General features: G+C 39.4%; 3 protein-coding genes across 6 annotated transcripts in view; 2 read left to right on the top strand and 1 right to left on the bottom strand.

The window, feature by feature from the left end:
- Nucleotides 1-6,016, top strand: part of LOC129738878 (aminopeptidase N-like) — an 87,520-nt gene extending 81,504 nt beyond the window's left edge. For 3 of the 4 annotated variants that reach the window (XM_055730196.1, XM_055730193.1, XM_055730195.1), the window contains 4 exons: nucleotides 2,486-2,678; nucleotides 2,755-3,995; nucleotides 4,230-4,373; nucleotides 4,447-6,015. In XM_055730196.1, the coding sequence (XP_055586171.1) occupies nucleotides 2,486-2,678; nucleotides 2,755-3,995; nucleotides 4,230-4,373; nucleotides 4,447-4,702 (1,834 nt within the window). In that variant the 3' untranslated portion in view covers nucleotides 4,703-6,015. Of the gene's footprint in view, nucleotides 1-2,485; nucleotides 2,679-2,754; nucleotides 3,996-4,229; nucleotides 4,374-4,446 lie in introns of all 4 variants that reach the window. The other variant, XM_055730194.1, reaches the window with a different exon arrangement.
- On the bottom strand, nucleotides 5,938-8,001 carry LOC129738880 (uncharacterized). Its single transcript, XM_055730198.1, has 3 exons — nucleotides 7,843-8,001; nucleotides 6,773-7,465; nucleotides 5,938-6,705 (listed from the first exon to the last, which is right to left on the bottom strand). The coding sequence occupies exons 2-3, from the start codon at nucleotides 7,424-7,426 to the stop codon at nucleotides 6,397-6,399; spliced, it is 963 nt and encodes a 320-aa protein (XP_055586173.1). The 5' UTR covers nucleotides 7,427-7,465; nucleotides 7,843-8,001; the 3' UTR covers nucleotides 5,938-6,396.
- Nucleotides 8,002-8,686: 685 nt separating this feature from the next.
- Nucleotides 8,687-11,116, top strand: LOC129755792 (transcriptional protein SWT1). Its single transcript, XM_055752448.1, has 2 exons — nucleotides 8,687-9,260; nucleotides 9,332-11,116. Exons 1-2 carry the CDS (start codon nucleotides 8,754-8,756, stop codon nucleotides 10,937-10,939), a joined length of 2,115 nt encoding a protein of 704 aa, XP_055608423.1. The 5' UTR covers nucleotides 8,687-8,753; the 3' UTR covers nucleotides 10,940-11,116.
- The last annotated feature ends 1,411 nt before the right edge of the window (nucleotides 11,117-12,527 follow it).

The raw sequence follows: 12,527 nt of genomic DNA, 5'->3' as shown, positions 1-12,527 counted from the left end.
TTCAACTGATCATGAATGCTAAATGAAAAAAAAATTGGCTTAACCAGTAATTCAACTCTAGTTTTCTGATTCTTTCTCCGACACCTTACCAATAGGTAAATCGTCAGATGTACCTGGATTAGTCCAGCTAAAGCTCTATAATTCAGTTGACTTTATCAAATCTAGCGTAACATTTCAAAAGGGCGAAACTGCCAAATGTAAACAAATCGAGTTAACGGTCATTCCGGATGTACGCGGTTGCACTTTACCTAATGAACGCGGTTTCATCTTAAAATCGCTTAAAACTTTCAAAAACTTGATAAAATTTAATTGGGCGAAACTTCATGTTGATGCATTTTTGTTGGAACGTGAAGTTACGCCTATTCAAAATGGGGTTAATTTTTCTATTCGTGTAGGCTCAATAGGCGTAACAGAGTTGACCGTGTGTGACAAAAGGGCCCAATTAGTTTTTGCGTGTAGGGCCAAAGGGCTTAACTTCAAAACCAAAACAAAAACGGCCGATCAATTGGGCGAAACTTGCAGGCGTAACTAGAATCGAAAACAATAAAGGACGAAACTTGAAAATCTCTGAAATTTAGTAAAAAAAGTTAAAGTTTTTGATAACCAACGAACAATAAGTGAATATAACGTAAATTTTTTGATTTTGTTGTACAAAAAGTGGACGATTTTTTAAATAGGATTTGATTAGATGTTCCGAAATTTCAAATGCGTTTTTCTCGATTCGAGCTAACTGCTAGTTTCGCCCTTATGAAATGTTACGCTAGAAATTATATTCGCTGCTAGATTCTACGGCAGAAAACGCTCATCGTGCCCCGATTTATGGTGCTTATACTGCCCCTACACCTACAGTGACTGGTTTTCATATTTCGGCACAAAAAGGTAAAATGCATTTTTAAACGTTTATAACAATGATGTAACTGACATATTATTGCTGTTTCCTATGGTTAAATAAGAGTGCTCCTTAGAGTATCAGCAGCGGTCAGGTGTCAAAGCTATAATAACACCCCATTTTGACACTTAGACGGCGCACCGCAAGGTTTCAAACCAGGTGTTATCTTGCTCCTGGGTGTTAAAAAAGCAAGCCAGGAGCCATATTTGAATACCGACCAGCTCCTGCTAAAGTTAAAATAAGACCTAGAATGTGTCTCGGGTTAACACCTGGGATAGCACTTACCGGTACTGGTGCTCTTAAGGTGGCCGTTATAACCTTATTTTTTATAAATGAGAAAAAAAGATCGAAAGATCGGATCGAAATTAAACCGATCTAATCGATTTTTTCCTGGCCAAAGAATCGATCCAAAAAATCGAAAATCGGAGTTAAAAAGATCGGTCTTCCAAAGATCGATCCAAGATCGACCAATCCTAATCTAGTCATTATTGGACCGGAACTGCGTAGAGCGAAAGTTTTACGAAGTTCCAAACATATTTTTGACCAAATCTTGTTTTCCCGATAGATCGGCTCTCTTTCAAAACAATTCGTGCCTCGATGTTCATTGGGAAAGCTCGTTACGAAGTAGACAAAACTTGCGCTCTAGTGTTCTTATCGGGCGTTACAATTTCACCAAGGTGGAAGGTGAGTTATCCGATAATGGCAATTTAGACGTTATAAAACTGCACTTTAGACGCTTGATGTTTTGCTCGCGTGAAATGTTTGGCAACGAACTCAACATCACTATTATATAGCTTGTTACACAGTATTGAATACTTTACTTACTTAATGATCCCGCGCTGATCCACCGGTGCCTAGGGCCGTGGTAGTTTTGAATCATCAATTTTATTTTTGTAGTCGACTGTTTATATTCAATTTTGTATTATTAAAGTTTTATTAATTCGGTTATTATAATTTTGAAGTTTTCATTAAGTATTAAAATTGAAAAAATCTAAATAAAAAAATGCAAGATTTTCAAAGAACCACTTTAAAACTTCCGACTTTGGATGCTATGCTTCCAACACAATATTTCTCGTATTACAATTCAAGGAGAAATTGCTTTCTATGCCGCCATATGTGATCAGAACATGCGATTCAATTCTTTTTCCACGTAAAGTCTACTCGTCGAAAAGGGAAAGCTTGAACAACATGCAATGTTGCCGGGACCTGGGCGTTATCCGGTAACCGAGCCGCTTGTGGAACCATTGAGTTGTTGCTCTTATTTATCCTGCCCGCAGTTAGTGCCGAAACGGAGGGGAAACTTTCCTAATATAACTTATACCTATTTGTCGCCCAAGCGTCCATATGTGCATATGCACAATAAGTTTGTAGGAGTTCACCTTGCTATTCCCTTACCACTTGAGCGCGATCCTCCCTCTAACAACATGCAACAATTAAAAACTGAACTTAGTCACGCAACGAGGACGGTTTAGAATTACACCAGCCGTACGCACGCACTATTTCGGCGTGTACTTCCAATTTTATAATTCTCCTAACACATGTTTCTCGGAACACAAATTTTGGAAGTTGAGTTAATTTACTGTTTTTTTTTTTCAGGGAATCCTCGTTCCTGGTTCCGGAGGACAACGACAAAAGTTCATCGGCAGCCCACAAGGAGCGGGTGGCGTTGGTCTTGGCCCACGAGTTGGCTCACCAATGGTTCGGCAATCTGGTCACACCGCGTTGGTGGAACGATCTCTGGCTCAAGGAAGGTTTCTCCACCTACATGAGCTATGAATGCCTGAATTTCGTAAGTTATTTTTTTTTTTTTTTTTGTTCTTAGAATAAAGTACCTAAGTACCTTTATGTGTATATATATTTTTTAGGCTGAGAAAAAATGGCGTGTTTTTGAGTCGTTTTCGGAAAAAGAGCTTGAACCGGCCTTTGAAACGGACTCGCTGAGAAATTCTCACCCCATTTCATTCCCGGTGCGGCATGGTTCTGATATTCGTCGTATTTTCGATCCTATCACCTACTCCAAGGGAGCTGCCCTGATACGGATGATGAGTAGTTTCCTGGGACCGGATGCCTTCAAGGCCGGTATCGTCGAATACCTCAAAGAATATCAGTACTCCAATGCAGAACAGGAGGACCTGTGGGAAATTCTGACCAAACAAGGTCATAGTCACGGAACGCTACCGGAAACTCTTGAAGTTAAGGATATTATGGATACCTGGACCCTGCAAGCTGGTTATCCGGTGATAACTGTTGAACGGCTTGCGCCAACCAAGCTTCGGATCTCTCAACAACGATACATTCTTCCATCGAAGGAATCCTCCGACGAAACCCGGTGGTATGTGCCAATAAGTATGGTAACCAAAACATCTTCTCTCATGGAAACTTCGTTGCCGATCTTTTGGTTGAGCTTCGAAAACAAATCTGTAGAAATAGACATCGAAGCAGATGCTGATGACTATGTCTACCTCAACGTAGATCGAACTGGGTACTACCGGGTTAACTACGATTATGCTTCCTGGAAGAAACTGACCAACAATTTCGCATCATTGCCTCCGATGACCAAAGCCCAACTGATTGACGATGCATTCAGTCTAGCACGTGCCGAGTTCATCCAATACGACATACCTCTAACGCTGACGCTCTTCCTGAAAGCCAACCACCAAGATATATCCTCATGGGCTTCCCTGGCCAAAGGCCTGAACTTCCTCGATGCCATGCTCTCGCGGGAACCAGCCTACGAAAGTTTCCTTGCAGTGATGCGATCAACGCTTCGAAAAGCTTTCGATGCGCTTGGTTTCGAGGATCACCCCGAAGATGACCACCTGCAGATGATGCACCGGGAGCGAATTGTTCGGCTGGCATGCCAGTTTGGAATAGACAAATGTACCGTCCCGGCGCAAACGCTGTACCGCCGGTGGATGACCAACTTCCGGGACAACCAGATCCCACCGAATCTCAAGTTTGTCATTTACTGCACCTCGCTGCGGGAGGGTGGCGTGCCTGAGTGGAACTTTGCCTACAAACGCTACCAGGAGACGGATTCGGCCTCGGAGAAGGAAACCATCCTCAGTGCCCTCGGCTGCTCGGTGAAACCGTGGCTGCTTTCCAAGTGAGTGAAGTTATTTAGTCCTTATAAACAATAAGTGCTAGACATTCATTTTTTCGGAATATTTGTTAAACAAGTTTTTGAAGGAAATGGGTTGATTCTTATTAATGTCGCCTTTATAATCAGTGGCGAGTTCACTTGAACTCCATACGGCAACTTAAAAGCAAATAAATAGCAGATTTAAACTTATACACTTTCATGAAAATAACAACGAACATACCTTTTCTGCTGTTTCAGGTACCTCAACATGACGCTAGATCCTACCTCTGGCATACTAAAACAGGACGGTGGTCGAGTGTTCCAAGCAGTGGCCAAAAATTACGTCGGAAACGACATCGCATTCAATTTTCTATATGAAAATATCGAGAAGATAAACAAATAGTAAGTAATCTATTAGTACAAATACCGAATTTTGTAAGTCAGCAGAATATAATCGGTGTTCCCCTCTTCACAGTTACGGTGACGGTTTCTCGATCCTGCCGAAGATGATCCACTCGGTCACGGCACTGATGAATCAGAAGCATCACAAGGAACAGTTCGATCGTTTCGCCCGGAAGGCCCGCTCGCTCGGCTTGTCCACTATCGAGAAGAGCATCCACCTGGCCGAGGAGCAAATCCTAAACAACATGTACTGGCGAACCAGTTCCTACTATCAACTGCAGAACTTCCTGAATCAGTTGATCCGTGATCTCCACATGAATATGTACTAGAGAAAGAAGCATTTAAAATACTGAAGGTCTCTTCCTAGGGCTTAACAGCCAGAAGTCGAAACGTGATCTATACAAGCAAGCTACTCAAAGCTTAACAGTCAAAGTTCCAAACCAAATGGAATGGTAGTGTTTTGGAGGATTCGAAACAAAAAACACCGTTAAGCTTTTTTTTTAATTTGATCATTTTTTTTTTTCTAAACCAATTCAGCCTCGCAGCTTTGTCTTGTTCTGTAAATTTTTTTAAACCAAATCGCGCAATAAAAGATAAATAAACGAATAGTAATGAATAGTTAAAAGAAAACGAAAAAAGTAACGAAGGCGCGATAACAGAAAAAAAATCCTTACGATTTTACTTTGGTTTCGATGTTTGGTGAACGGAATTCGTGAGCAACGGAATTTATTTGGCTGTGTACCTCTCAAACAACAATGATCGAGGATTGTATGTAAAAATTTTGTATAGGACTTAAATTTAGTCGCTCGGTTTGAAACCATCCTAGAATTATATCGTCAGTTAACGATTCTTTTTTTTCGAGTAGGTTAAACTAGGTTCATATCTAAATTTCTGCGAATGAGTTCGCACTTAGGTTCTTTTATAATCTAGAACCCATCATCAGTATTTATTTATAATTCATTTATTAATTTATATGAAACGAAAATTTTATTTGAACCCAACAGAAAAAACGAATGAACACCGATTTGGGGGGATGTGAAGTAATGAACAATGCGAGCGATGCATGAAAAACAGTCTGCTAGGTGAATAAGTTTCCTCAAAGAGATAGCCTGTAAGCAATCTACGTTTGCCATATATGTATGTATGTATTTTCCAATGATTTAGTCTAGTGCCTACTTTATCTAATTTGTAAAATTATGAACATAGAACCTTGATTACATTATGTAAGCGACCGATAACAAAAAATAAAGTGTCTTCAATGGAAAATACAATACTAGCCTAAAACAAAAACAGATGAATTACGCTATATATATATTTAGAGAAGTAAAACATATATTCAACTAAAATTTTATGAAAATACGCTTGTTACGAACATTTGTGTATGCGCTTGAAGGGCGAAGTGGCCATGGCCGTGCAAATATTTCAATGTAGCGACATAATGTTCGAAAGTTTTAATAAAGATGTGTTATTATTCTACGCTCATAGATTTGTACTTCATTTTTTGCAACAGAGACTTTCGGACTTCATTCGTTTGGAAAAAAATAACAGTTTCTTATAACCTTTTAGTAGGTTGATAGAAATTACTATTTGAAGTTTACTTCAAGTTTGATCATATTTCATTCAATATGTAGACATCATTCACATTTTTATCTTATAAAAAATAATAAAATGAGTTACAAAAACAAAAAAGTTCGAATACATCAGTTAAACAATGTAAAAAAACACGGAACGGACGATACCATTTTCTATCATCACCATTCTTCGATAGCGCCGCCGTTAACAACGGTTTTCTGCTCGGCAAAGTTTTGCTTTTCCTATGGGGCAACGTATGGGTACAATTCTTCGTTATTCAAAGAAAAAAAACATTCCGAAATCTATACGTAATATAGAAACTGGCACACTTGAGTTCATTTGTTCGAAAACAAACGCCGATTGTATGGATAAAAGACATAATAAGAAAAAAAAAAAAAGTTTCAAAAAATAACGATTCGAATATGATAACACAAAAAGTAGTGCCTTCCATTTAGAATCGCAGAGAGCGCTTGCCCTGCCGAAGATGGTAGTACTTGGACGGTGCATCTTGCATGTTCTCTTTGTTGTAACCATTCCTGGAAGTAGTCCCCTCTACTACCATTCTCTCCAGATCGACCGGCGTGATGATCGGTTTTTTTGGGCAATATTTCTTTGTATGAGCCTGTCGATCGGTGGCTTTGCAGTACGGGCACACATATCGGCGCAGATGTGGACACTCCACCAGACCATCCTCATCCCGACAAGCGTGACTCATATAGGTATCTTTGGCCTCTCCGTTGTTGTAACAGAACACACAATACTGTAACAGAAAATATTAGAAAAATAAATAAATTTCATCCAAAATCTGAACATAGTCGAAAACCTACATCCTCATTCTCTTTCTGCAATTTACGTCGACGCATCGAAGCTTTGGTCTCCGGCTTCGAGACAACTGCATCTTGTTTTTCATCTTCTCCCGCAGATGGTACAGATACTGTTCGTTGGTTTTCTACACTGACCAAGGGCCACTTTGACGGAGGCAATGGAGCAACTGGGGCCTGTGACTTCTTCTGGCCACATACTCCTACTACATGCATTCTGGGCATTTCACCTATCGACGAATCAATGCCATTGCGGATGAAATCCTGCCGAATTGAGTCTACATCCCGACGCCTCAACAGGCTACCAAACAGCTCCCGAGTCATCCCCTCCAGATCGATGTTAATACTCTGCTGTACATATCTAGCCCATTCCGATGTTTGCTCCAACGAGCAGCAGCTACTGCCACCCGGGGAACCAAATCCGCTAGAGGGCGACGTCAGAGACGACGACGTGTTATGGTAATCAAAACTATTGGGGAAGTGTCTCGGCGAACTTGATGGTTCCGTTTCACCAGTAGACAACGATGAATCCGATGGTGTCGCCAGCAGGCAGCTATTGGCACCGCTTCCGATTTTGAAACCAAACCGGTGGTACATCAATGGGTTGAAGCCATACATCTCGCTCTCTACGGACATCTCAGCACCACCATCGATATCCATTTCGGCTACCGGACGACTTGGGATATTGTTTTAGAAATACTATGGAATTCATTAAAATCGTATCAGATATTCGACCGATTGTGAAAACTAAACTTAAAAAAAGGACTTGAAATCATTTGTAGTGCCATTGGTGGTTTTTCAGATCATTTACGTAATAGCTGTTGTAGGTGGGTATCCTTATAATTTTTTCTCGGCATGATAATATCATAATATAATATATTATTATAAATTTGTTGCTATCTTTTAATTTACCGTCGTACCTAGGACAACAAAACAACATTTTTTTAAGCAGCTCTGTTGAGCTTGCTGAGTTTTGGGTCTGTACAACTTAAACAATAGGGCCCTTTATTTCGGAGCTTCATCGCATTGAAGAAACCGCCACATTTGAGTGCATGAAAATGATAGATTTTACTTACCAGTTTTCTAATAAAGGTGAAATATGGAAAAATTAATTTAAAATAGTCATAAAACACACGGATTTAATTCTCTTCAACTTTCTACTTAATTATACAAAAAACAAAACGACAAAAGCATCAGAACATGCGGTTCCAAAGCGTACTCCATATTTAAAAAAAAACATTCTTGAACGATCCTGAAAAAAAAGAAAAAATCGGAAAAAAGGAAAAAAAGGATTGACCAAGGTGATGATATGCTGAAAGTGAATAGAAAATGGGAAACAGGACCTTCACGCTTAATTCAAATGCTATTGAGGTACCAATTGCGAATTTGATTTTTATTTAATGAAAATGCTACAATCTAATGAAAAATACTGGTTTATTCACGGTTCGTTTCTCCGAGCTTCCACGTTATTCTAGCCACCTGTTTCTTTAAAGATCCTCAGGTTTATGTGTTTTCAAAATTTGATTTTATCCATATTAAGCTTATAGGCCGATGACAAGTGATGAAAATGTATGTGAATCCTGTGAATCGCTTAAACCTGACCGCTAGAGTACGCATTGGCCGCGTTCGCCAATTTGCATCGCATCGCTCTCACCGGCCTTAACCGAGGTTCAGTTAAAAATACTGTTCTGGTGGTTCTGGTGTTATATTCATAATCAATTTATGTAAAAAAGAGCAATTCAGGTAAACACCACCATACATCTCAATTTGCTCTTTTACTTAAAGTAAACTTTGTAGTTTTCAAATGAAGCGCCTTAATCAAAATATCACAGGTATAACTTGACCAGATATTTCACTGAGAATTTAAACCAAATAAGCACAATCTGCGTTTAACGTGCATTGTTTTTGTTTAAAGTTTTGTTTCGGTTTTTGGTGCGTTTATTCGCGGTGCGCATTCCTGTGCAGAATTCCGCAATATTTTCAGTGGATGGGTTCCCAAAAACGGACTATGTCCTCATCCAAATCCAAACAGACAGGTAAGAACGGTGAAAAAGATGTTGCCGCTTCCTGCAGTGCCAGTCTCGGGAGTGAAGCTCCGAATAGCGCTGGGGAAAAGTGTGACGATGAACCTCCGCTTCCCAAGCATTGGGTCAAGAAAGAATCGAAAAAACGCCCGGGAAAGCACTACTATTTCAACCTGAAAACCAAAGAAAGTCTTTGGGAACATCCGAGCCAGACGTCAATCCTACAAAAGGAAGAACAAATCATCCGGAATGTGTATGCTGGTTCCAAGAAGGAGAAGCTTTCACCCGTTTCACCTGAAAAAGGCTCATCCGGAAATAAAGGCGGCGAGAAGCTGATGAAGCTTAAGAATGAGGGTCAAACAAAAAAACGGAACCTGGCAAATACTCGGTTGGACGCGTTTCGAAAAATATTGGAACACGAACGTAAGGAGCTGGTTGATAACCAGACACAGCAGCTTACACAAAAAAAGGTTTGTATGTCTACATGTGTTGAAAGCACCAATCACAGATATTTCAGCAATTATGTTTGTTTTATTTTCAGGAAAGTACCTGTAAGCCTAGTACTAAAGTATCAACCAAGACTGAATCTCCAAACAAAGGAAAACAAAAGAAGGCGGCGCCAAATTTAACCGAGCAACAGTTAAATAATCCGCGTCGGAAAAGAACTATTAGCCCTAAGGAAAACGCCCCAACGAAAAACGCAAAAATCAGCGCCAAAAGTCAAACTATCAGCAAAAGAGTTTCTCCGAGAAGTTTCAACAAACTTAAAACGGAGATTTGTGATAATATTAGAAGTCAAGTTAAGGAACAATTGAAGTCGGAAGTTGTACCTTTGAAAGATTTCAAAATTCCGAAGAAGCCAAAACAAGAAAATTTTTCTTCGATCGTTTGCGATGACATAAGTAAACTATCTCAAGAAAATATTGTTAAGACTGAGTTGAAACCTGATGATTCTTATGTATCGAAAGTTGTTATTACGGAAGATACGCCTGAAATCGTAACATCCTGCAAACAACTTGTAGAATGTAAAGCATACAATGAGGTTGATGGACAAGTTACCAACAACAATTCAACCGAGGTTCCGTCGAATGCAGTTAGTAACTTAAAGCCGAATAAGAGTCCCGAATTTTCAAAACCCTGCGGTCAGATTGTTTTAGAAGAATACGCGTACCCCGAAGTCTTCGCAAAGCACCGTAAGCTTGAAACCACAGAGACGCCTTCAAAAAATAGATCACAGTCTGTTGCGCCAATCCTTTGTCAAACACCAGAAATTCTCGAACCACCACGAAAACCTTATAATTTTCCTATAGCTGCTTCTACACCGAAAAGCAGTGATACAAATTTTTATAAATCACCTGCAAATGATCGTCTGGGCAACATCCGTCAACAGTTGGCCGAAGAAGTCCAGCTTCAATCTCAACATTTTGACGAGGACACGGAAATGACAGACCTTAGTGAACAGAATTGTTCGAACGCTCAACAAAACGATCTAGAGCTGATGGATTGGGATGATATTCCAGAAGAAGTAGCTCTGCGGGAAGTTACTGCCATGCGTCAAAAAGTTACCTCCAACGGTGTATCACTGGAATCGATTGAAACTAACATTCCCGAATACCGAGTCCATCTATTTGACGAAACATCTACCTATCAGCGCTTTTTCTGGATGATTATTGACACCAACATCTTTTTGTCCAACCAGAAGCCATTGGAAAAATTGTTTCAAAATGGTTTTGCTCACATTGGCCAGCCAATCCTCATCATTCCGTATGTAGTTTTACAGGAACTGGACCGTATCAAACATCGGGAAAAGGGTAAACCTCTTTCCTATGCCGCTACGGCATCTATCCATTTCCTCAATAAACATCTCAAGTCCAGGGACCCCCGCATCAAAGGACAATCGGCGCTAGAGTCGGTCCAATCGTTGATCCCGATTGAAAATCCCGACGACAACATCATCAATTGTTGCCTCCAGGTGCGCCAGATAATCACCGGTTCCGGCACCGAACTGATGCTGCTGTCCAACGATGTCAATCTGCGCAACAAAGCTCTAGTCAATGGGATTCCGTCGTTCGGGTTTGCAGAGCTGGCGGCCGAAGCCGATCGGATACGGTTTGCTGCGGATGTCGATTCGGTGACCGGAAGCAGATGACGACCGTTTTTTGGATTTGTTCTCGATACGGGAAGCTAGTGATAGGACTAGTCTCCAAGAGACACCACGCGAAATGTTAAAAATTCCCGACAGAATTACCTATATATTTTTCTATTACCTGAGGTAGTTTTAAGATATTTTTTTTGTTGAAATGAAACATTGTTATAGAAAAGTTGAGTCGGCATTTTTGTTTGTAAAATTCATGAACGAAGTCCCTATGCTTAGGAAACTTTAAGATCGTACTGATATCGTGCTGGCAGACAAGTTTTTCAAATTCCAAATATAGCTAGCAGTATCACGACGCCTATAGGGAAATACAATCCTAATGGACGCTGCTCTCTGGAGCCACCCGCATCGCACGGATGTACAGCATAAAATTTCAATTCAAGGATTTCTCTATATAATTTTTCGAAAACAATACATATTTTTTAAAACAGCATCCGAAGTGCGGCGGTGCTTTGCACATGTAATGCATATAGGTATATATATATATATATATTTTTTGTTTTTCAATCTATTTTGTTTTGCGCCCTCTGCTCTTTTTAATTATCAATTTTCTGTTCCCGTTCCGGGGGAGTTGGTTTTTGTTTTTTGATTAAATTCAATTTCTTTTTTATTTTACTTAGACAGAACCATACAAACGTCCGCTAAAGTTTTAATAGTAGTATTTTTTTAATATAGTAGTTGCAGTATGTATAATATATCACTAATTTGCTTTTTTTTCTCCATTACTTGTTTTTTTTGTGTTTGTTTTTTTTTTTCGTTCTGTGTTATAATCACGACCAAGCGATACATAATATATGATGCTTTGTTTTACTGATCTGCAGTTGAAGTTAGCAACGATTATAGAGCCTAATATTCGTATTCCATTGTTTTCTTTGTTCCACTTTTTCGAATAGAGTTGCCATCTCTTCCAAATCCTGCAATCCAAAAAAAAAAACTAAAATCTATCACAAGTCTAACTTTGTTACTTTGTGTTAGTTGTATTTGCCATATTGTTAGCTTACCATAGGATTAAAACTGGAAAAATTTAATCTTATGTCCAAGTTTTATATTCGGGAATTTTTTGGGCCTTTAAGGTGGCTGTTTTTTTTTTTGCTTTATTTTACCGCTAGTTAAATCTGTCTAGGGTCTCAACAAACGGCACACGGTTTAGTTAGAACAAATATAATGTTAATTCAGCGAAATTTAACCCAAACTTAAAATGCGTTGATGTGCGACTGTTTTTGCATTCTAATAGTAATATCAACCAAGAATAGTTCTTTGGAATTTCCTCTATTAATATTGAAGACTTTTTAACCATTTTTGACACCGAAGCAAATACTAACGCTTCCAATAACCTTATGCATCTTGCTTCTATTTCTAATATGCTTATTGTTCATATAATTATTATAACTGGATCGGAAACTATAATGAAGACGTATAGCAAAGAGTTTGTAGAACCTGTTGAACATTAAGTAGGGGGATCACATTTTGGTTTCTTACGAATAGTGAGAGAAAGTTTGGTTCAAAGGCGGCGTGCATTCTTGTTTACGTTCCCAACTTTTTCCTGAACTGGTGTTTGGGGAAACCATTTACGATGGGTTAG

Source organism: Uranotaenia lowii, chromosome 1, assembly GCF_029784155.1.
Source record: "Uranotaenia lowii strain MFRU-FL chromosome 1, ASM2978415v1, whole genome shotgun sequence".
NCBI lineage: Eukaryota > Metazoa > Arthropoda > Insecta > Diptera > Culicidae > Uranotaenia > Uranotaenia lowii.
This window is presented reverse-complemented; position numbering and strand designations above follow the sequence as displayed.